The 22,047-nt window shown below is 39.2% G+C and overlaps 7 protein-coding genes across 14 annotated transcripts; 4 read left to right on the top strand and 3 right to left on the bottom strand.

Annotated features, from left to right (window-relative positions):
• The first annotated feature begins 641 nt into the window (after window positions 1-641).
• On the top strand, window positions 642-6,921 carry LOC127240193 (synaptotagmin-5-like). Its single transcript, XM_051258722.1, has 14 exons — window positions 642-1,343; window positions 2,397-2,471; window positions 2,588-2,695; window positions 3,114-3,146; window positions 3,242-3,331; window positions 3,429-3,554; window positions 3,769-3,912; window positions 4,172-4,588; window positions 4,725-4,859; window positions 5,130-5,345; window positions 5,541-5,813; window positions 5,911-6,048; window positions 6,154-6,459; window positions 6,552-6,921. The coding sequence occupies exons 1-14, from the start codon at window positions 1,155-1,157 to the stop codon at window positions 6,771-6,773; spliced, it is 2,472 nt and encodes an 823-aa protein (XP_051114679.1). The 5' UTR covers window positions 642-1,154; the 3' UTR covers window positions 6,774-6,921.
• Window positions 6,895-9,382, bottom strand: LOC127240195 (probable sodium/metabolite cotransporter BASS6, chloroplastic). Of its 5 annotated transcripts, XM_051258723.1 has the most exons (9): window positions 9,240-9,382; window positions 9,120-9,158; window positions 8,893-8,987; window positions 8,462-8,580; window positions 8,068-8,261; window positions 7,741-7,993; window positions 7,392-7,645; window positions 7,223-7,305; window positions 6,895-7,144 (listed from the first exon to the last, which is right to left on the bottom strand). In XM_051258723.1, exons 1-9 carry the CDS (start codon window positions 9,379-9,381, stop codon window positions 7,073-7,075), a joined length of 1,251 nt encoding a protein of 416 aa, XP_051114680.1. In that variant the 5' UTR covers window position 9,382; the 3' UTR covers window positions 6,895-7,072. The 5 variants fall into 5 exon arrangements, with proteins under 5 accessions (XP_051114680.1, XP_051114681.1, XP_051114682.1 ...); XM_051258724.1 differs by lacking the exon at window positions 8,462-8,580 and having other exon boundaries at window positions 8,068-8,275; XM_051258725.1 differs by lacking the exon at window positions 8,462-8,580 and having other exon boundaries at window positions 9,240-9,345.
• Window positions 9,383-9,977: 595 nt separating this feature from the next.
• Window positions 9,978-11,203, top strand: LOC127240196 (uncharacterized). Its single transcript, XM_051258729.1, has 4 exons — window positions 9,978-10,172; window positions 10,255-10,491; window positions 10,566-10,783; window positions 10,880-11,203. The coding sequence occupies exons 1-4, from the start codon at window positions 9,978-9,980 to the stop codon at window positions 11,064-11,066; spliced, it is 837 nt and encodes a 278-aa protein (XP_051114686.1). The 3' UTR covers window positions 11,067-11,203.
• A 310-nt stretch (window positions 11,204-11,513) lies between these two features.
• Window positions 11,514-16,375, top strand: LOC127240290 (protein TPX2-like). Of its 2 annotated transcripts, XM_051258867.1 has the most exons (14): window positions 11,514-12,309; window positions 13,088-13,208; window positions 13,337-13,445; window positions 13,903-13,959; window positions 14,217-14,314; window positions 14,428-14,500; window positions 14,581-14,640; window positions 14,744-14,830; window positions 15,028-15,086; window positions 15,408-15,483; window positions 15,600-15,665; window positions 15,768-15,830; window positions 16,009-16,086; window positions 16,247-16,375. In XM_051258867.1, exons 1-13 carry the CDS (start codon window positions 12,111-12,113, stop codon window positions 16,063-16,065), a joined length of 1,125 nt encoding a protein of 374 aa, XP_051114824.1. In that variant the 5' UTR covers window positions 11,514-12,110; the 3' UTR covers window positions 16,066-16,086; window positions 16,247-16,375. The 2 variants fall into 2 exon arrangements, with proteins under 2 accessions (XP_051114824.1, XP_051114825.1); XM_051258868.1 differs by lacking the exon at window positions 13,903-13,959.
• Window positions 16,376-16,889: 514 nt separating this feature from the next.
• LOC127240288 (ankyrin repeat-containing protein BDA1-like) lies at window positions 16,890-19,568 on the bottom strand. Of its 3 annotated transcripts, none has more exons than XR_007836319.1 (3): window positions 18,867-19,568; window positions 17,117-18,784; window positions 16,890-17,028 (listed from the first exon to the last, which is right to left on the bottom strand). XR_007836319.1 is itself a non-coding variant. In XM_051258866.1 (3 exons), exons 1-2 carry the CDS (start codon window positions 19,566-19,568, stop codon window positions 17,903-17,905), a joined length of 1,584 nt encoding a protein of 527 aa, XP_051114823.1. In that variant the 3' UTR covers window positions 16,890-17,505; window positions 17,870-17,902. The 3 variants fall into 3 exon arrangements, 2 of the variants coding, with proteins under 2 accessions (XP_051114823.1, XP_051114822.1); XM_051258866.1 differs by having other exon boundaries at window positions 16,890-17,505; window positions 17,870-18,784; XM_051258865.1 differs by having other exon boundaries at window positions 16,890-18,784.
• On the top strand, window positions 16,899-17,509 carry LOC127240232 (blue copper protein 1a-like). The gene is made up of 2 exons (XM_051258786.1): window positions 16,899-17,064; window positions 17,172-17,509. Exons 1-2 carry the CDS (start codon window positions 16,899-16,901, stop codon window positions 17,507-17,509), a joined length of 504 nt encoding a protein of 167 aa, XP_051114743.1.
• A 120-nt stretch (window positions 19,569-19,688) lies between the features above and the next one.
• LOC127240291 (copper chaperone for superoxide dismutase, chloroplastic/cytosolic) lies at window positions 19,689-21,987 on the bottom strand. Its single transcript, XM_051258870.1, has 6 exons — window positions 21,624-21,987; window positions 21,481-21,507; window positions 20,999-21,071; window positions 20,766-20,900; window positions 20,415-20,632; window positions 19,689-20,265 (listed from the first exon to the last, which is right to left on the bottom strand). The coding sequence occupies exons 1-6, from the start codon at window positions 21,897-21,899 to the stop codon at window positions 20,002-20,004; spliced, it is 993 nt and encodes a 330-aa protein (XP_051114827.1). The 5' UTR covers window positions 21,900-21,987; the 3' UTR covers window positions 19,689-20,001.
• Window positions 21,988-22,047: the final 60 nt, after the last annotated feature.

Here is a 22,047-nt window from a genome sequence, read left to right as displayed (position 1 = left end):
CTCTTTATATATAATAATACTTTGGGCTCTGCCAAAGTTTGATTGGGCTAATTTATTTTCACAACTTTGTTTGGGCTAATCCAATTGATAAATGGTTTATATTTTTATACAATAAATTGCACGGATCTTACTATTTGTCACGGGCTTCCTTATCACTTATTTTATTTGAAAATTATAGAAACAAATGCAACATGTTCAATAAATTCCCATTACTATAATTAATTCCAGCTGTTAATCATACATTGCATGACATTATTCAAACCCTCATCAATATCGGGTAGGTTTCATACTTAGGTTAACTACTTATACAACTTATGGTACAAATTAAAGAACGTGGCATTATTATAATAATGAAATTAAAAAATTAATCGGAAGATTTATAGAAGTTTTCTTAAAAAACATATCCATTTATTACTAGGTTTATATTTGGTTAGTTCTATTCTTTCTCTCCAACTGTCTTCAGTTCGACTTCGACCATTAAGAGTTGGAGGTTGCGACGCTGTCCGAATGTCACCATCCCATTCAATAAACTCTGCTGGAATTCGTTTTTGATAATTCAACAGCAGTCAATTTTCCAGATCAAATGTCGGGATCGAAAATCTAGGAACCTCATTTTCTTTTCTTGATTGGTTGAGAATTAGAAAATGGTGAAAATCCGATTGATTGAAGGGAGGAAAAGGGTGTGGGTCCGTATTTAAGCTTTCTTTCTTTGATTATTGTCCCCATGAAAAAGTAGATATTTTTATATTCTGATAGTGGTCGTCGTCGGCTTTTACAACGTCTCTTCCAAATTTCTATAATTCAATGGAGTTTTTTAAGTGATATCTCGTTGACCCTGTTGTTTGTATGGTCTAACACCCATATTTTTGTCATATTTTATGATCCACTAGATTTCTATTAAAAATTTCCCACTGTTCTTTGAGCTGCCAAACAAGAACGATCACCACAAGGAGTATGGAATTCGAAACCCCGCTTTAATGCCTCTAAAGGTTGAGTTGGTGGTGTCGTTCTCAGTGTTTAATTAGTGAGTTGAAGAAGTGCACATGACCTGTTCGATCGTTCGTCTCTGAGAAATTGAAGTACTGGGCAGGGCTTGGGTCGCTTCATCTCCTACAGAGGCGCCAACAGTTTGGGGAGAAAGTGAGAATCTTCAGATGGACGGAAAGAAAATGAAGCTGTTTGACTGGAACGAGGCAGTGAAATCATCGGACAAGTTGTTGGAGGATCAGCCTTTGCTTCCATTTGTAATTCCTGTGTTCCTGATTCTTTGGATCATAGAGAAGTGGTTTTTCTCCATGTCGAGTTGGGTTCTTCTTGTTTTCGCTGTGTTCGCTACAATTCAGGTGAATTTTCTTTCGGATACGGCTTTGAATTTGCAACTATGATCGTTTTCATTTGATGAATGCTACTATTGTGATTTCCTATCTGTTTTCTGTTTTTGGAAATTTGTGAAGTTATGTCTCCTAGCAATTAATGTGGGTGGAATCCAATTAATCAGCATTGGAATGGACAGATTCTTTGTCTGCTATTAGAGGAAAATTAGATCATCATGCAAAGGCTATATCACAGTGGGATGTAATAATAATTATGAATTCTATCTTTAATACAGGGTTGGACAAGAATTGGTTGTGTCTGATTTTTATCCCTAGAACAAACATATACCTCTCTTAGACAGCATGCTCATTAGGTATTCTCAAGTTGATAATCTGGGAAAAGCATTTTTATGGCATTTTACTCTGAGAACTTTTTTTTTTTTTTATCTTTTTTTTATGGAGAAGTTTGAAATTTTAATGTTGGAATTGTATATGTACGGTTGATTTTTTCTTTTTCTCCCTCAAGATTGCATGCGATGTGCCTAGAGAAAACAAGTTCGGGCTAATATTGTATCAGAATCTGACTAAATTATTTTCAGTCTGTGAGGCTATTGTTACTTCAAATTTGTTTGGCTTCTATTTACTCATTAGTTCATGGCATTTAATGAAGCATTTTAGTGACCTAATGTGCTCATATTCTGTCACAATTTAAACTATTTAAAAGATGAAGTTATATAGAATAATAAATTTATCAAAAACAGGTGTGTATACTGTATAGATATGTTTTTGAGGTGTTTTGGGAATAGGAAAAAGTTACATAGAAAATAGCTGTTAGATGAGATCTTTTGAACTGAAAATAGAATTTTGATTTAATATTTTAAATACAAAATAGGTTTTGAATATGATATTTGCTTTAGGGAAATTTTTTTGGTGAACAGTGTAAATAGAGTTGAAAACATAAGTAAACATTCGATGATAAGCTGTTAGTATCCAGGTGTATTACAGATTTGTTCCTGGTTGAGATAACTATCCAGGACTATATGTCCGTATTTTGTGCAATGATTTGTAATGTGCTTTTAACAGTATGCAAGTTATCAGAGAAGAAAAACCGTGGAAGACTTGAACAAGAAATGGATGCAAATGACTTTACAGGCCTCGGTAATTGTCCAGTACATCTTGGTTATTTGTGTGTGGCTATTTTGCTCTATATTTATATGTTTTTATGCACTTGTTGTAATACATTCTAGACTTCACTCTTTCTCTTATATATGCAGTTAACGACACCACTAGAGCAGTGTGAATGGCTGAACAAACTTTTGAGTGAAGTTTGGTTGAATTATATCAACCCAAAGCTTTCTTTACGGTTTGCATCAATTGTTGAGGTAACTGCTCTCTAGTACATATTAGTTGCATCGGCACCATTACCTTTTTCTCTTCTCCCAAATGTTCAGACTTCTTTATTCATTACTTGTTTGATTGTTTCTTCGTATATCTGTTTGTTCAAATGCTTCATTGTAAGAGCTGGATCACATGCATACTGTCCATAGACATGAGTATAAATCAATTTCTCGATAATTCAGAAATTTACTGTCCAATACAGGATCCAAAAAGGTATACCAAATAAAATTAGACCAATTTTACTGGAATCCCCTGATATTCTCAAGAAAAGTTACTGTAACAATTTTATATAAAGAGGAGAGAAACATAGCATGTTCTGGTACTATTGACCTTTGAATATGTACATGCATTTGGATGTAAAAAAAAGCTGACGTTGATCATTCTCTGCTCTTAATTGTACAGAGGCGCATGAAGCAACGGAAACCAAGGTTAATTGTAAGCTCTGATGCTCCATATTCATCATGTAAAGAAATTTATATTGAACTGCTAAGTACATGGCCAGATTGACTAATAATATGATGTTGTTTCAGGAGAAGGTTGAGCTTCAAGAATTCTCACTGGGTTCACATCCTCCTCTATTGGGGCAGCATGGCATTCGCTGGTTAACTGTAGGTAATCAGGTATGCATCGTGTTTTCTTATTATCTGTACTCTATCAGGATTTTAACCCGTAGGATAACCAAGTGAAAATGTAGTATAACACGTTCATATGACACAGAGGATCATGCGCTTGAGTTTTGATTGGGACACAGATGATCTAAACATCATGCTTTTTGCTAAGTTGGCTTCGCCATTAATGGGAACAGCTAGAATTGTTATCAACAGTGTCCACGTCAAGGGTGAGGTATGCATTTAAGTTTTCCTTACTTTCTGATTAGTTTTGGGATTCATATCATTTCAAATGTGAACTTAACACCACATTGAATTTTCTAGTATGTACATGTTCTCTTTCAGCTTATGAAGATCTAATTAGGAATCTTGACTGCCATTTATTCCTGTTTCTCAGTGGGCATGAAACTTCGTTCTCTCAAACATGGCAGCTTGTTTTCATTTTGTAGCTTCTTTTGAAACCAATATTAGAAGGGAAAGCCATAGCATACTCTTTTGTATCAACCCCTGAGGTGAGAATTGGTGTTGCTTTCGGAAGTGGTGGTAGCCAGTCTCTGCCTGCAACAGAGCTACCAGGTGTTTCTTCATGGCTGGTATGCTGACTATTCTTCTATTTCATAGTGATGGGGCATGCAAATATCATTACAAAAATAAAAAATAGAAAATTTAAGCTGTAGGTTGCAATGAAATGAGCAAAACTGTAACAGATTGTGTACATGGGGATTCTAGCTTTTTTCTGAAATGTTCAATATTCTTCAAAGCACCACAAATTCACTTTTAAAGGTCTCTGGTGTTAGTGTCATTGCCATCAATTAAGATATAAATCCCGGATTCTCTCTATCTGAATGATAGGTTAAAGTTGCCAATGAAACATTGAATAAGCGGATGGTTGAACCTCGACGCCAGTGTCTATCATTGCCAGCTGTAGACTTGCATAAGTATGCTGTAGGTGGCATATTGTATGTTACCGTGCTCTCTGCTAGGAAACTTTCTCGCAGTAACTCGAGAGGTAGTGGTTCGACGAAATACACAAATTCATCAACAGAAGGTAGTACAAAAGATTACAATGACACTGAGCTTAAGACATTCGTTGAGGTTGAACTTGAGGAGCTAACAAGAAGAACAGATGTGAGAGCAGGATCTAATCCTAATTGGGACACAACATTCAATTTGATCCTGCATGACGACACAGGAATTCTCAAATTCCATCTCTATGAATGTCCTCCTGGAAGCATGAAATATAACTATCTTACTTACTGTGAAGTTAAGGTAAGTGTTGTTTTACTTATGTCTCCATGGCTACTTATATTTTCTGTTTGTTAATAAAGTACCAAGTGCTGGTTATGTTTATACAATTAATATCTTATTACTTTGTAAATAACGCATGACAAATCTTGTGATGCAGATTAGATATGTTCTGGATGATTCAACCATATTCTGGGCCATTGGTCCTGACTCGACCGTGATTGCCAAGCATGCTGAGTCTTGTGGAAAAGAAATCATTATGACAGTTCCATTTGAGGGGGATAACTATGGAGAGGTACTTCTCATTGTCTATCCTCCATAGTTCTCATGTAGGTCTATTTAATTTGTGGCAGCACTCTCTCTTGGAGATGTTCAAGGAATGAGCTGCTGTCATTTGCTATTATTTCGAAGAATTTTCATTTCTATTACCAAATATTCAGAATAGGTATATTGATGACTGAAACCATGCAACTTAACTGAAGAATTGGCCAAAGATAAAAGCTTTACTCACGCATCAGGACATAGAACATTTTGCTAATGATTATCTTGGTAAAAAACCTTGCAGTTGACCGTAAAGCTTGAACTTAAAGAGTGGCAGTTTGCTGATGGATCACATAGTTCCAGTTCCAGGTCAAGTTCTGGTCGTTCGCTAAGTGGGTCATCGAATTACTTTTCCATTACTGGTAGGAAAATATGCATAACTGTAGTAGAGGGCAAGGAACTTCTTGTGACCGACAAAATGGGGAAGTCCGACCCTTATGTCAAGTTGCACTATGGGAAGGTACATTACATAACTCCTCCTTTGTTTCCTCTTGCTGGCAATAAGCCATTTGATGCATCCTCTGTTTTGCCTACTTAGCAAGGAATCTGATCATATAATGTGTTAATGAATCTCTTACATTTCATTAGATTTTCATTTGTGGGTATTTAAGGATTTCATGCTTATGCTGAATTTCAATGTGTATATTTCCCCCAGACTGTTCAAAGAACAAAGGCTGTTTCACATTCTCCCAATCCAACTTGGAATCAGAAGTTTGAGTTCGATGAAATAGGTGGGGAATATTTGAAGGTTAAGTGCTTTACTGAAGAAACATTTAGCGATGAGTTCATCGGGAGTGCACGGGTGAACTTGGAGGGACTTGTAGAAGGGTCTATAAGAGATGTGCGTATACCCCTTGAGAAAGTCAATTCTGGAGAGCTGCGGCTTCAGATTGAAGCTCATACAGTTTATAGTAATGGCAGTTCAAAGGTAATCACATATGCTTAGCCTAAAAGATTATAATCTTCTGGTTTTGTTGAAATAGCCATATGACAAGTAAATTCATTTTTCTTGTCATCTTCTTCAGGGCTCACAGGCAAGTTCAACCAATGGCTGGATTGAGCTTGTTCTTATAGAAGCAAGAGATCTTGTTGCTGCCGATCTACGCGGGACCAGCGATCCTTATGTAAGGGTACACTATGGGAACTTGAAGAGAAGTACTAAGGTTAGATAGTGTGCATATGCCAAATGTTGTATACCTTTAGTGTCTCTGTCCATTCGATGTAGTGTTTCTGTGTTTTATTATTACAGAACTCCATTTTCTTGACAGGTTATGTACAAAACATTGCATCCGAAATGGCATCAAACCTTTGAGTTTCCAGACGACGGCAGCCCCCTCACATTGCACTTGAAAGATCACAACACATTGCTGCCTACGTCCAGCATAGGAGACTGCGTGGTCGAATATCAGATGCTGCCTCCAAATCAAATGGCTGATAAATGGATACCGTTGCAAGGAGTGAAGAAGGGAGAGATTCACATCCAGGTTACAAGAAAAATCCCGGAGCTGGAGAAGAAACCGAGCACGGATTCTGAGTCTTCGCCATCTAAAGTTCGCCAGCGCGTCTCCAATCAGGTGATTGATCATACTCTGTTCAACAATTTTTCTTGGATTGAATACATTTGATGGCTCTAACAACTAGGAATTGTCTCCGGTTTCTACCACAGATGAAGGAGATGATCATCAAGCTTCGATCTCAGGTGAACAGCGACAATCTTGAGGAGTTTACAAAGTCACTGAGTGAGCTTGAGAGCCTCCAGGATACTCAAGAAGAGGTTATGGTCCAACTCGAGACAGAGCAAATGCTGCTGCTAGACAAAATAAACGAGCTCGGACAGGAAATCATTAACTCGTCGCCATCCTTGAAAAAAACCGCTACGATAAATTGAATCAACATTAGAACTCCCTAGCACTGGTGACATGTAGAATAAACTTGTGTGCCCTAGAATATGTATTATCTTATTACAATCTTGTTCCCTGCTGGTTTGTGTTTTGGTTGGGAGAAAGAAGAATGGAACTGTACAGTTACTTGTAGAATGCATTGTTAGTCAATACATTGTTTAATAAGTTGCCTTCCAATAAAAATAATGAATCCCTGATTCTCTGTTAGGCTAAAATGGCAAAATGCAGACATCATAGTTAACAGATGTTTCTAACAATGTAAACGATCATTATGTTCTTCATCTGATTAAGCACCATTCTTTTCTTTCCGTGCCCAAAGCAATACAAGGGCGAATCCCATCAGTGACATCATGACCGTCTGCAAATTGAACCCGAACATGTTTAGATTCTATTCGGCATGGTTTGTCGGGTTCTAGCAAGAAAATTTAGGACTCACAGAAATAGCCGGAGGAATGCTGACGAGTGGATCTTGGAAAAACCTGTTTGCAAGTGCAAGAGCCAAGAGACTGCTTTGCATACCTGCAATGAATAAATGAGCTCAGTTCGGAGCCACTGGCATTAGTAGTCGGAAGACTCTTTGATATGATAAAAGAAATTGAGATCACCTGTTTCATATGATAGAGTTCTTTGCAGAGCATCGACATCAGGTGAATTATGGAAGATGAAACCAGTGAGAAAATAACCAGCAACAAATGCTGATAAATGAAATGCAATCACCAGCAGGAGCACCGAAATCCCGGATGGGGACATTACAGATTCCACATTGATAGCGAGTGGAGCTCCAACACAAAGGGCTGTCACAAAAACTGAAAGGGGAGGCAGAAGTGGCCTAATTGCATTGCAAATTTTCGGGAAGAATCTGCAGCAGCAAGTCAGCAAAAGGTAAGAAACTTACGGCGCACTACAACCAACGTACAGCAGCAATGGTATAACTACAACACAGTCTAAGTTTACCTATTTAAAAGTAGACCGGTAGCAATAGGAGTGACCACAATTTGCAAAATATTGGAAACCATTCCTTTCACATCAACGGGTAGTTTTTTACCGATTAGCAACAGGGACAACAGCGGGGTGACAAAAACAGCAGTAGCAGTAGATATAGATGTCATGACAATGCTAAGGGGAGCCATTTGTGGATCTGTAAGAAAAGTGGCATAATTGGAAAGCTGTGCTCCACTCACACAAGATGTTAACATGATGCCTACAGCTGATACAAACAACCGCATTAGTCGACATTCAATTCCCACAAGATATTCGAAAAAATCAAAGAGAAAAAATTACCCAAGGAAGTTGGGAGACCAAGTAAGGTCATGGCCAATGTGCCAAAAAGATAACCAAGAAAGGGTTTCACAACAAATTGTCCAACATAACCGGCAAAAATGGCTCCTGGTTTTCTGAACGCTTCAAGAAAATCTTTTTCACTTGAATTAACTCCTACTGCAAACATCAGAAATCCTAATGCTGGTGCATAATACCTGAACATCACAACCTAATCATTATTAAGCATTGAAGGGGCAGAAAAGTTCAAGTAGTTTTTATGTGTGCTCAGCGTTTTGTAGCTCAACCATTAGTAGTCCCCGTATGCATATGTCATCACACTTTTGATATTCCATTTCACAACCTTTTTCAATGTAATTACGTCAACCCATGGTTCATGCAATAAGCAGTATCGAACCTGTTGGTGAACCAAGTGAATGAAGGTGGGTATATCAGAGCCAAAATTGTACTTGCTAGAACAACTTGAGGTAGAAAAGAGTTTGCTCCCTTCAAAATCGCCACGATGGAAGAAACAACCTAAACACCAAAGCCATCGAAACAAACACCTATTTCTTTATTTTTTATATTATATTAAAAATTAATTTTAAATTCAAAGACATGACATCAATACCTTATTTATATTGCAAATTCAAACTTTTTCCTATTCAAAATCCAAATCCAAAACCTAATCACCTAACCAAACACACCCTATTGTATCATAGTCTTAAACAAATATTAGCCTAACTATGCGTTGGGAAACCACAAAAAGGTAATTAACAAAAACAACTTTTATAGTCCCTCTTTTGCAGACACCACACCAATCAATCAAAACTGCTAGGCGATTCATACCTTAGGACAGTTTGATGCATGTTCAGAGGGCCATTCTGGTGATAAATTGTCCGAAGCCGCACACTTGCCGATCAGTAATAATCTAGAAATCCCGCCTACATACAGTTACAATTTTCAGGTCAAAATAACAGAACAACAATCTACACAAGAATAGGGTGCCTAGGATTAATTCCATTGTAATGCCAGCTTAGAGTTAAGTTACTGCAGTATATGCATAAAAGACTCACTCGATCGCCGGTGGTATTTAACGTTCGGCAAACGCAACCCTGCAATCGAAGTAAAATCTTTATCACCTATCCTTTTCAAAAGACGTAAATAAGTGATTGCAAGAAAGAAGAAAAAGGAACCTGAAACAGTGTCGCAATCTTCTGGGCAATAAAAACGGGGAACCTTGGTGTTGAGCCGTGGGCACTCCGTTTGTAGGTAAGATTTACGGCCATGGAAGTGGTTGGGAAGACGAAGATGCAGGATGTATCCCGTGGCGCTCATCCTCCTGGTTCGTATCTTGCAATTTTGCTAAAGGGAAAACCCAAATGGCTGGAGTTGTGGTGATTAGCTGTTATGGGTTTTTTTGGCATTTGGGTCATTTCAATCTTCCAGACATCTACTACTGTCGTGACGAACTCCACGAGGTGTACATTAATTAAGTCCAATGGGTTTGGTTAGATCTTCATCCAAAATTTCGATTTTGCACTTCAAGATTCCAATTTCAAGTATTCCTAGTTTTAATTGGCTTGGCAATTTGTTATTAAAATCTACAGGGTAGAGTAAACTACTGGTTTTGCCTGCCATGACTTTCAAGATCGTCGTCATCAACAACGACGTCGACACGTATACCTATGGCGGAACAATACGCGTACAATCAGTTTTTTACTTGTTCGGCTCACCGCCGGACAACGCATTCTCTCGATACCCCACCAGATTGTGCCGCCGGAGCTGCCTTTTCTCCCATTATATTTAAATGTGAGGTAGAAATCAAAATCTGGACGGCGACGGCGATATTTTCTCCAATCCGAAAGATCAGACCGTAAAATCCCTTCATCACGCATCAGGCTTGTTCGATTTTTAGCAGAGGTAGGAATAGGATGGACACGAATGCTGCCGGAGAGGATCATGTAGACGGAGAAGATTACCTGAAATTGGAGGAAGCGGATGGGGCCGAAGCGTCGATGTCCGGCGTCCGCTGGTGGTGGTGGGCGAAAATTCTGGCGGTCGTGTCGACAGTCGTCGTGTTGGCTGTGGTTTTCTTCATATGGATCGAACCCGTTCTAATGGACAAGGTCAATCTCGATCCTCGTGAAAATTCAATCCATCCATGGCTACCACTGAATTAATCAACATCTGCCTCTCGTATTTTTCCAGGAAATCATTCCCATAATAAATTGGGAGAGAAGAACTTTCAGCAAATCTGCACGCGCACTGATAGTGTTCTGTTCTCTGGTGATATTTCCCTCTGTTCTTCTTCCTTCGAAACCATCCATGTGGATAGCAGGGATGACCTTCGGATATGGACTTGGATTTCTGCTAATCCTTGCAGGAGTCGCCATCGGCGCCTCCATTCCATACTTCGTCGGATCACTTTTCCGGCGCAGAATCCATGTAAGTACTACAATCTTCGTTCTTCGACATCGCGACACATTTCTTCATAAAATCGAGACTTCTGTTGGCTGTAGGTGTGGCTAGAAAAGTATCCGAAGGAAGCTTTCCTAATCCGAGTCGGCGGCGCCGGAAACTGGTTGAGTCAGTTCCGTGCAGTAGCCCTAATTAGGGTTTCCAGTTTCCCTTACATTCTGTACAACTACTGCGCTGTGGCTACGGACGTCAAGTATGGTCCTTATTTGTTGGGGACACTCGTCGGAATGGTGCCGGACATACTCTTCGGGCTTTACACGTGAGGACTCGCGCCGGTCGCTCGTCTTCTTTTTTCCTTTCAGGTATGTATCGTCGATAGCTCAAATTAAATGAACACGGTTTTGTTGGAGTGCAGCGGCGGTCTCATCAAGACATTAGCTCAAGCTTCGTACAGCGGGCAGTCCCTGTCGCCGGTGCAAATTGCGGTGGACGTGGCGGTCTTCGGCGTCATCGTGGCGGCGACGGTTGTGATCGCCGTATACGGCAAGAGGCGTCTCGAGAATCTGCAGGCTCAAGAGCAACAAGAAGTAGCATTATTGTAAAATTTTCTAACACGCATTTAATTTAATTTAGTTTAATTATGTTATGTTAGATTATTAAAATTTGCAAAAATATAAAAAAATTATGTATATAAATGGACATTATATTAAATGAACTGTCACGATGCAAGTTGGGTGAACCGAGAATGTGTGGGCATGGCTGGTCACTGGTCGGGGGGCAGGGCAGGGCAGGGCTAGTTTTATAATTGTTCATTCATACCTCTATCTACCTATGTTGTGTATTATACAGAGGGAAGGAGTTGAAATGACCAGTTTATCCCTGAGACAATTTAATGCCTTTCACTTCCGACAATTTATTACTGGAGTGCTTGTTTACACGACACACTTTTATTTATTTGATATTATTTATTTTTTAAAAAATATTATATTTAAATATTTTCTTTTTACAAAATATTAAATTAAATATAATTTTTTTTAGTTTCAAATTCTCAAAATTTTAAAAACTTTTTAAAAATCTCTCTGTATACAAAGCTGGCTTTTCAAACACGTCCAAATATATGAAACTGTGACAGAGGGAGAATCTGAAACAAAGTTGTCAATCATAAATGTGATTGTTGCAGAAATGCTGCTGAAAATGAACCAACACAGACAGATAGATAGAGGTTAGATAGCTTTGAAATGTTCCCAACTATTCCTCCTTCAACGTCTCTGCACACGAACAATCACCATTATATAAATTATTATTATTAAATTTTTTCAGAAAAATAAAAATAAAAAATCAATTTTCAAATCATTACATAAATTCCGCTAATTTGGGTACGGGCAGCGCTTCCTTATTCGGATCCCCCCATATCCGCGTTTTTTACTACCCATTCAAACTTCGGATCCTCTACTGTGAAACGACGCGCGTGAATGTATATAGATATACACGTGTGTATGTATGTATGTATATACATATAAGTATAACCTCTTGCTCATATCCACGTTGTATTTTCATTCTCTCGTCATTCAAGAAGGCTCAACTGTCTGCTTCTGCGTGTGGCTGTGTGTGTGGGAAACTGTGCGGAGGAGGACAGGAAGGAAGGAATGAAGGAAGGAGAAGAAGAAATGGTGGACACTACCGCCGAGAACGATGAGGTGAAGTACATTTTCACGGCTTATGAGATTGATCTCGACTATGAGTTCGACGCACCTCGCTTCTTCGACTTTAGCCGAGAAGAGACGCCTCTTGAGGTCTGCCGAACTGAAGCTTGGTTCTCCTCCGCCGGAAGCCATCCTCCTTCTCGTAATACGCTCTATCTTATTGTTTCCCTGCTCAGAACGATGAGTGGAACTCTGAATAATGACGTGTTTTTATTGTACGCTCTCGTTTGCCTGCTTGTTTCTGTTGAATGCAGTTTCCGTGATGCATTCTTCTTAAGCTGTCATTTTTTCATTTTTATTTTTTATTTTTGTTGGCTATGTTTCGTGAAACTGCCGTCCAAGGCACAATTTTGGATCTTGAGGTACTCGGAGCGACATTGCACTGTAGCGAAGCTAGCGAGCCTTGTGTTTTATTGACCGCTGCTTCTTGTACCAACACGTGTTATTAGAATTAGAGTTTTTCAATTTTTGGTTTGTTCTTCACCTTGCCGTGGCTGAAGCTGCGCCTGTGCTCAAGTTGGTTGGGCAATGAAAATATCAAAATCTGTGTTTTATAATGTTCTGTTTAGTTGCCTGCCTTATTTTTTACACATTATCAATGGTTTGATAGTGCTTATTTATTCAGGTGAAACTGGCTACAAGAAATGGGGATTTTAAGAGTTATACAATCATTAAAAACTTGCACTGAATTATAGCTTAAGAAGACGTGCATTGAAATCAAGATGATTGTGGTAGTGAAGTCTGATTATTTTTGCTTCCCGCATTGTATGCAAGTAGAAACCAGTAAACAATTTTTTCTTTGTTATTTATAGGTAAACTGACAATGTGCATGCTCACTCTCATTTTATGGTATTCCACTCCTTTGGTTATCTTACTTACGTGTTTAACTTCACAAAGTGGGTGATATTCTCTTCTTTCAGCTTATGTGGCAAGGTTAGTTTGGAGAGAGAAAACTTTGATGGAAAGGACTTCAAGTCATATGAAGCCAACAGCAAGTTATTTGGCAAAACAAGTTCGTCCTTTGCATGCTGGATACTCGAGGTGATTATTTAGTCTTATTATTTATTGTATTTTTTCTTAATACAATGTATCAACAAATCATGACCTTAGGTAATCAGCCAATGTCAACATTTTAATAGTAAAATATCCTCGTCACTTCAAAATACTAGGTCAAATTCATCTGCTTTAGATAAAACATCCAAGTCGTCAACAAGCAGTGGTGTGATTGAGAATCAAGCTGCCAAAAGACAAAAGCTTGAGGGTGGTCTTCTGAGGAAGGTATATTACTGTTCTATTCATATACAAGTTTCTTTTTTATCACTTGTCTATTATTCTATATTCTCGTACCATTCTTCAGTGGGTCATATATTTTAGACGCACATCCTTGATAGCATTTGATGAGAATAATTCATGAATTTTGTAATGCCCCTGAATAGAGTTCCTTGAGCATGAAAGATAGATGATATATTCTTGAGGAGCGCAGATAGAATTTTGGTAATCAGAATGCACGGCTACTTTGTATGTACTAATTTGATTCTTGGTTTCATGGATGAAAAAAGATGCTATCTAGAAGGGAAAGCTACAACTTGTCACTTGATTGGCTGCCACAAATGTTGCTGGAGTTGCTTTAGTAGTCTTATGCTGTCTTTCACAATATATTGCATTGTTGATTATGAGTTTACACAGCTGTTTTTCCTATATGAGTGTTTATAAAGTTTGTTAATACGTGAAATAGGTTATGGGTGCGGTGCATCTGGATCAGGCTAATTTTGTGCATAAGGATCCCAAGCGGGTATGGCATTTACATATGGTAATAAGTACAAAGATGTTAGCATTCTTAAGCAATTTAGTCTGAATAAGGTAACTATGATGTTGGTCTCTTAGAGTTTTAAAACGAAAAAGACACTTGCAAATTTGCAATGTACATCTCCAATGAATTTTTTGTGCTTGCTTAAATTCTATTGCTATGGGTGATGGAACCATAAAAGACAGTCCCTTGATTTGTGACTATGGTACCTCTGATCTAAAATCTTTAAAATGGATTGACAGGATGAATTCCAGTATGAATATGCAACTCCCATCAGATCCAGGACCACTATTCCTAGAGATCCGAATCTTGAAACAGCACGCAGGGCCCAAAGAGCAATGTTTGTTCAATTACTATTGGAGCTTCTGTTCTTATATTGCTCTAGATTCATGTTGCTGTTGAAGAGTTACTCTGATGGACTTCTGACTGTCCCGCTTAATGGTTGAATATCAGGGAAAGGAGTTGTAAAGTTGAAAATGTGACTTCAACTGTCTATAGATTCAAAGCTCGTCCCTTAAACAGAAAGGTTAGTATCTATGTTTATGAATGATCTTGCATATTTTTTATTCATAGCACATAATTAAGATTTAACTACTCTGTTTTCAGATCCTTGAAACAACGCCATTGTTCCCAAAGAGAAGCACTCCTCAGGCTCCTGATTTTCAGGTGAGTGTGCTAGAATAGGTTTCCTTCCTAGGAACGTTTGACTGACATGGTTTTGTACTGATATGCATGTATATGTGTGTATATTGGGTGACTGGTGTTTCAGGAATTTCACTTGAAGACATCAGAGAGGGCTGCACAGCATAGCTCATCAGTTTTAAATTCCACCATTCCTTCCAATCATCCCGATAAGGTTGTAATTGGACATGATTCTAGTAAGGGTTATTAAAATGTTTATACGATCTGTGAAATCTTCGTGATACGTAAACCCGTCTGTTCATTTTCCATATGGAGAAATAGTGCCGAGTTAAATATAGAAATCCACTCATTGTTACTAATATTGCTTCTTTCTTTTTTTCTTTTGTTCTTTTTTTTAAAATCTTGGAGCAGGTACTAAACAAATATTCAACTGATTTAACAACAGAATGCGGAAGCATTGAGCCTGGAAGGTAGTTTTTTGAATGGTGGATTATGTTAATAATGCCATTTTTTTTTTATTTAAAATTAACTTCTTATCCATGCCCGACTGGAAAAATCTTTTAGTTTTTTGAGGTGATAAGACATTAGGTTCTTTCGTATTTGTTGTTCGGGGACATTTCCATTCATCTCATTCTTGTCTACATATGCCAATTTCGTTTTTTCCACCATTATGTTTGGTCTTTCAGTCTGTTGACTCTGTTCTATAAGAGTTTTATTACCACCATTTGACCATTCATGTCCTGTAACATGTTTGTATCTTATGTATAAGTTTCCATATTTTTCATACCCAGCATTATGAATATTGCTTCGAGGACAAATGGTGGTCAGTCATCTCACAGCTTCAAAGCTCGGGCCTTCAACAAGAAGGTACTCTTCTCAATATCATTTGTATGCTAAATACATTGTAAGGGTTATTACAATGTCTGCATGCACCAATTGTCTTCTCAATATGTTTCAAACTTAAAACACATGTTCAATTGCAGATCTTACCAAGCAAAAGGGGTGTAGGAGTTTTTAAAAATAGTAAGAAGGAAACCACAACCCCAATGGTAACGTGCATATAAATTTTTATTCTGGTTTAATTTTATATGAGATAGTTGATTCATTTGAAACAAGGCGCACTAACACTGTATCATCCCCTTTATTCACAGGAATTTAATTTCCAAACAGAGAAGAGGTTCAATACCATTCCCCCAGTTGAACTCTTCAACAAGGTAAACAACTATCATCGAATATTCAAGCTACTGTTTTGGTATTTACACCCTGATAAATGTTTCCAAAAGAAAGAAAAAACTACAAACTGTTGTCTGTGCTTTCTATACCATTGATGCCTATAATTAGTATCATCAAAGATAATGTTGTCTGTGACACTTCTCTCTTTCTCGCAAATAGCTCTCTCTGGAATCTGAAACACAACCAGCTGCTAATCCTGATATAAAAGAACAATAGTCCGCCCTGCACTGGAAAAAGGTTCCTCATTACTGTTTTAGTACACTTAAGAGTGTGTTTACTATGGAGGATTAGATGGGACTATTTAATCCCAATTTTTTCCATATAGTAAACACACCCTTAATATTTTTAAATAATTTTATTTGGTGTTTTCATATTTTGATAAAGTTTTTCAATACAGGGGCCTTGAAGACAACTAAAATGGTTGCTTCCCATGAGATAAGGAGGTGTGCATAATGCTTAATCCTTAACTTTAGCCGTTGCTGCAGGTCAAATAAATAAACCATGGATGGGAGATAAGTGCTTGCAGGGACGTGGATGAGTGTTAAACAATCTGTAGGCATTATTTAGGTGTTTTGATGAGTTCTTCAGGCCTCGGGACTACAGAAAAGGCGGCAGTTTCATACCAGAAAATGGTGAATTACATAGCACTTGCAACCAATATTCATAGCCTTTTTCCGATCAAATAAATAAATAAATAAACTCATAGTCTTTTTGCTTAGTTTGAAATAACAATGCAGCCATTTGTTTTTAACTCTCTGTCCTGACTTGGTCTTTGTAGGTCCCAACAGCTGTCTATGCCAATTGCCAAGAACCCACAACTCCACGCTTAACCTTCTCCCACATTGCCGCTAGAAGCCGGTTGCAACTTTAATTAAACTAATATTCCCATTCCCCAAAAGCCCATATGTGTATATATATATAGAAGATGAAATGTGACTGGAACCACCAAGAAAACCATTTTCATCAAAGAGGCAGTTTCCCAACAGAGGAAAGAAGAGCTGTAATAAACCTGCTTAATTCCTGCACTTCAAGAGTCATCGAGAAATATTATGGCCCAGCTGCTCAAGGCAACACTGATGGTGATGACAATGGTGGTTATTTCCACTCCAGCATTGTCAACAGATTACATTGTAGGTGATGGATCGGGCTGGAAACTAAACTTCAATTACACTGCCTGGGCTGAGGGGAAGGATTTCCATGTCGGAGACAGGCTGAGTAAAATACTCAATTTATTTCCTCTAAATGGAACACTTAAATCAGCACTTACACTGGTCTCTGAAGTTTCTTGGCACAAGTTATTCTTAACACTTCATTTTGTGCAGTTTTCCGGTACACAGAAGGATCTCACAATGTTTTCAGACTGACCACTGCTGATGACTTCCGGCAGTGTGCTGTGCCAAGCAATGTGACTTCTCTCAGCAGCGGAAATGATGTGATCGTCCTCGCCTCTCCAGGGAGGAAATGGTACATCTGTGGGTTTGCAGACCACTGCACCAGAGGGATGAAGCTTGCCATCACTGTAACTACCGCAGACTTGGCTCCGAGTCCATCTCCTGCCTCGCCCGGAGTTTCAGCAGCCTCTGGATTCTCCGGCAGCATGCAGGGTGCTTGGGTTCTTGCAGCTACTTCTCTTGCAGCATATAAAATGATTTGGGCCTAAAAAAAAGAGAGTACATCTGCATGCATGCAGTTTTGCCTCCTACTATTCACTTATTTTGTAATTTTTAATCTTTCGACAGTCTTTTGTACGATTGACTGTAAGAATTTATGAGTGTTGGTAAATTTTATTAAGGTTTTGTTCATCCACAGATCATTCATTCTACACATCCATATCAAAAGCTTAGAATCTAAAGTCTTGTTAGAGGGAAAGAATTATATAACAAGTGCTGAAGTACGATTATTATGATCATAATTTATTATCCATCACTCAGGCAACAATCAATTAATAACAGTTCAGAGCAGTGAAAAATGGAGCTTTCAATAAGAAAACCCAAAAGATTTTCAATGGCAAAAGGAGTACCTCATGGAAGGAGCTGGTGCTGGTTATTGAAGACTATGCTCGAACCGGTTCGCTTGCCGCTGGAGCCCGACCGCAGAGCAGTTCACCCGCCGTTGGAACCTGGCCAAAGCACTTAGCTACCATCGTCGAAACTTTTTTAACATACTGCGTATACATATTGCTTAGAAACCGATTGGTGCTTATGTTGAAGACGAGTAGGCCGAGGAACAGCAAGAGTAGAGAAGGAACAAGAGGCCAAAGGAAGTTGGCATCTCGTAGCAGCCCCGACTTGGGGCCGGTTGTGGTGATGTGCAGTATCACCAGAAAGTCCACCACTGTTAGAATCAAGGTGAGGGGGACGAAAAGCGGGAGCATGTTTTGTGTGATCACCACGTCCATGACCGAGGAAACCACCGGCTGCAGTGAAAGTAGAATGGTAGCTATTGAAACACAGAAGGTTTCGAGATTAATTACCATGACAGCAGTGAATTCCGTGCGAGATAGATCATAGAGAACTATATGTCCGGGCCTGTGCTCATGTGGGAACGCTGTCGTGTTGGTGTTTTCCGGCCAGTCTTGCCACAACCCGCCGGGGGGTGTTAGGACTACTTGAAATGTCACAGTCGCAACTATTGATGCCATTACTATGATGCCACCCCTGACCTCCTTGGAGTAGTAAAATCCAGTGTCTAGCCGCTCCATGGCGCCCGCTGCGACTGGACCTGTTGCAGGAGGATGGGAACTTGTTAAACGGGTAAGTGTTGGGTCGGATGCCCTGCAACCTCCGGCCCTGATGATCGCCTCTTGGAGATATGCGACATTGTTGTTGTTGGAGTTGGTTAGACCACAGGCGAAGATGATGTCCAACGCAGTTAGTCCATACAAGTTCTTTGCATTCACATCCAAGTCAGGCTGCTTCAACAAGAGCTCCACTGTCTGCGTATATCCGGAAATTAAAGAGACTGTAAGAACAGCAGGATTTCTTATCATATTGAAAAATGTATGTATGTTGTCTTGCCTGAAGTTGTCCTTGAGCAGTTGCTAAATGCAGAAGTGTGTTTCCTTCCCGATCGCCCTGGTTAAGCAGATCTTTGGCCGACGAGCCGAGCTTTTGAATCAGCAGATCAAGAGCCTCGTGTTGGTGGTGCTTCACAGCAACATGAAGAACACTGTCGCCGTTAACTCTGGCCTGTATTTCTGCCTCCTTAGAATAGTCCACAGCAAGAAGTACATCGATCACGTCAGTTTTACCAGCAGCCGTTGCTGCGTGTAGCGCAGTCCTCCCATCCTTGTCCATCTTCAGGCACAGATCGCGCTCCGCAGCAGTACCCTTCTCCCTTGCGATATCCAGCATGAGCTTGACAATCTCGGCATGGCCATTGGCTGAGGCCAGGTGGAATGGGGAGTAACCGGCTCCATTAAGTTGGGAAAGCTGGTGGACACTGACTGAGCCAAGCTTGATGTACTCTCTCACAAACTCGGCATGGCCAAACATGGATGCCAAGTGAAGAGGCGTTTCTGTTCCTGCCCCAGGCTGCAGCAGCTTCTGCAAGATTGCAGCATCTTCTCCAACTGAATCATGAACAGCTCTCAAGTCCCCCGAGCACGCAGCTTCCATCAATCTTCTTTCCATTTCTGTATATATAATGCTAAACAATGCACAATATCTTATACACACACATTTATATATAACAAGAGGGACTTCCCATTCACTCTCCATTTAAGCATATTTTACTCAAAGTATTGTTCAAAACCTATTTCACTTGCCTGTCAGGACAGTAGAATATTTAATGCAAGAAGTATTCGATATAAAAGATCAGTAATTTCTCAATCAACAGTATGTAGGCCAAGATTTCTTACTTTGCATATGTTCTCTCGTTTGGAAAAGAAAATTCTTTTCTTAAGTATCTATTTTAAATACAACCAGCTACCTTGGTCCTTAGCTTCTTGGCTTGTAGGCCAATATTTCTTACTAAGATTGAATATAGGGAATTATTTCACACTATACTGTCGCAGTCATTTCAGTCTAAAACTCATGCAACTTTTATGAAAGAAAATGATACAGCAGTAAATAACAAAACCATCTCACAATGGGACCTGCCGGACTGGACTGGATGTGACGAGTGGCTATGCAGGTGTATTGGCTGGGGGAATTAAACTTTGCTTGTCACAAAATCAGCATTGGTTGCCTCCCAGATGGTTGTGCCATCGCAAGTGCAGAGCTTTTTGTAGTTTTCTCCGACTCCTGCGCTTCTGGCCACCACTGCAGCTGCAATTCCTTCGTCTGACTTATCTTCAGTCCCATACACCACTATGGATCGTCCAATCAAGTCAGCAACTCTCAGCTTTTCCTTGACGCCGGAGAAGAAGGCCTCACCTTTTTCATCCACATCCAATGTTCCCAGGTCACCGAGTGGCTGACATTTTGAAATATTGAATAAGGGGAAAATTACAAATTGAAAGATATATATATATATATATATATGCACACGTCTTGTTTGAAGATCTAAAAGCAAAAAAGTCGAAAACACATTTAGCTAGATAATTCAGATACATGAAACCAGACCTCTTTTTCGCTCTTGTTTGGATTGAACACCTTTCCGGTGCTTGCTGCACCCTTCGTCAAATCACCAAACTCATTGATGGACCAACCATGTTTCCCGGGCGGCAACCCACTGAAGGTCGCTTCAATCCTGGCCAGTTCCATATTAACTTGAGCTAAGCGAACAACTCCAAATATAACAGGTCCCTTAAACTCAGAAACAGCAGCTGAGATTAGAAAATCTGTACAGCACAAACATCAAGTGTCACTCCACCATCACTTACAAATAATACAAAATAAATAATCATCTTTTCTACATGAACTTAATGAATTCCCATAGAAGAAGCAGAGTAAGCACAAACAATTATAGCATACCGTCAGGAATCCCCTGTCCAATCAATCTTGATTTTCGACCAGTCTGTTCCAGTGTTTCTGTCAAGATCTTAACAGGTGAAGTCCCAAGAACTCTCACAACTTGATTTGTCAAATCCACATCCACATTCTTGACACCTAAAAGTCAAGAATGAGATATAAGATTGGCCATTGATAAAAACAAGATCTCAAAGTGACAACACACAAGCAGAGGAATGTTTGCTTTAAAAGCTCACCATCAACAGTCTCCAATTTGTTCTTGACAGACTTAACACAGCCCTCGCATTTCATATCCACCATAAATTCAGTCTGTCCACACACCAGAGGTAAATTAAATTTACAAACATTCAGTTAGTTAGTTCATAAACATTCTCATGCAGAGTTCAGCTCACACAAAAGCACAACAATTACCCTTGACACTTATTTTACTTTAAATTTCGATATGATATCACAGACTGAACTAATTTGATAATGCATATGGACAATTAATCTATCCACCAAGATACACTCAGAAAACTTTATAATAATATTAAAAAGCAATCAAATCATACAGCAAAGCTTGACGATAACATTCCAGCACCCAATTCTATCATCAATGCAACTATCTAAGTTTTAAAAATTTAGGGGTCGAATGGAAAAAACCAATAAACCTCAATTTGTCAATCATAATCACACAGATACATAATTTAACCAAAAACAAAGTGAAATTACAGCGTACCAGCAGCTCCGGCAAGGCGCCGCCGTTCTGCAAACCAATACACGACAAGACAACACCAACAAATGAAATTAAATTAATATGGTAAAGCAGCGAAAAAACCTAAATCAATCTTAACATCTGGCAAAAAGGTAGTTATTGATTACCTGGTAGGTTCGAAGTGTGTTATCCATTTGAACAGCGCCTACCGATTGGTTCCCCAAACTCTTCACAAGACCCGGCTTCTCCGGTCTAAGATTCGAATCAGAAATAAAACTGAGAGACGCACCACACAGACTTTTGGACAACCTTTGAATATTAACAGAAGGGCGTGAAGCTGAAGAAGAAGGGCAGACGGAAGACACAGCGAAGGCCGCTGGAATCGCTACAGTGGCAGCAATGGCTGTAGTCTTCGTGGTGACCACTGACCTCCAAAATGCCATTTTTTACCCCTTTCGCTTTGATTTTATTTCCCCCGGGACAAGAATTTCATATTATGTTCAGAATCTCGACTATTCCACTCTGTGGTGTTGGAATTTTCTAGAAGGGCTGGTAGATAGTGTTCAATTTTCTGTCTCAATCTGACATTAT

The sequence above is a fragment of the Andrographis paniculata genome, unplaced genomic scaffold, assembly GCF_009805555.1.
Source record: "Andrographis paniculata isolate CXL003 unplaced genomic scaffold, ASM980555v1 Contig79END, whole genome shotgun sequence".
NCBI classification, from domain to species: Eukaryota; Viridiplantae; Streptophyta; class Magnoliopsida; order Lamiales; family Acanthaceae; genus Andrographis; species Andrographis paniculata.
Note: the sequence above shows the minus strand (reverse complement) of the source record. Positions and strands in the feature narration are given on the sequence as shown.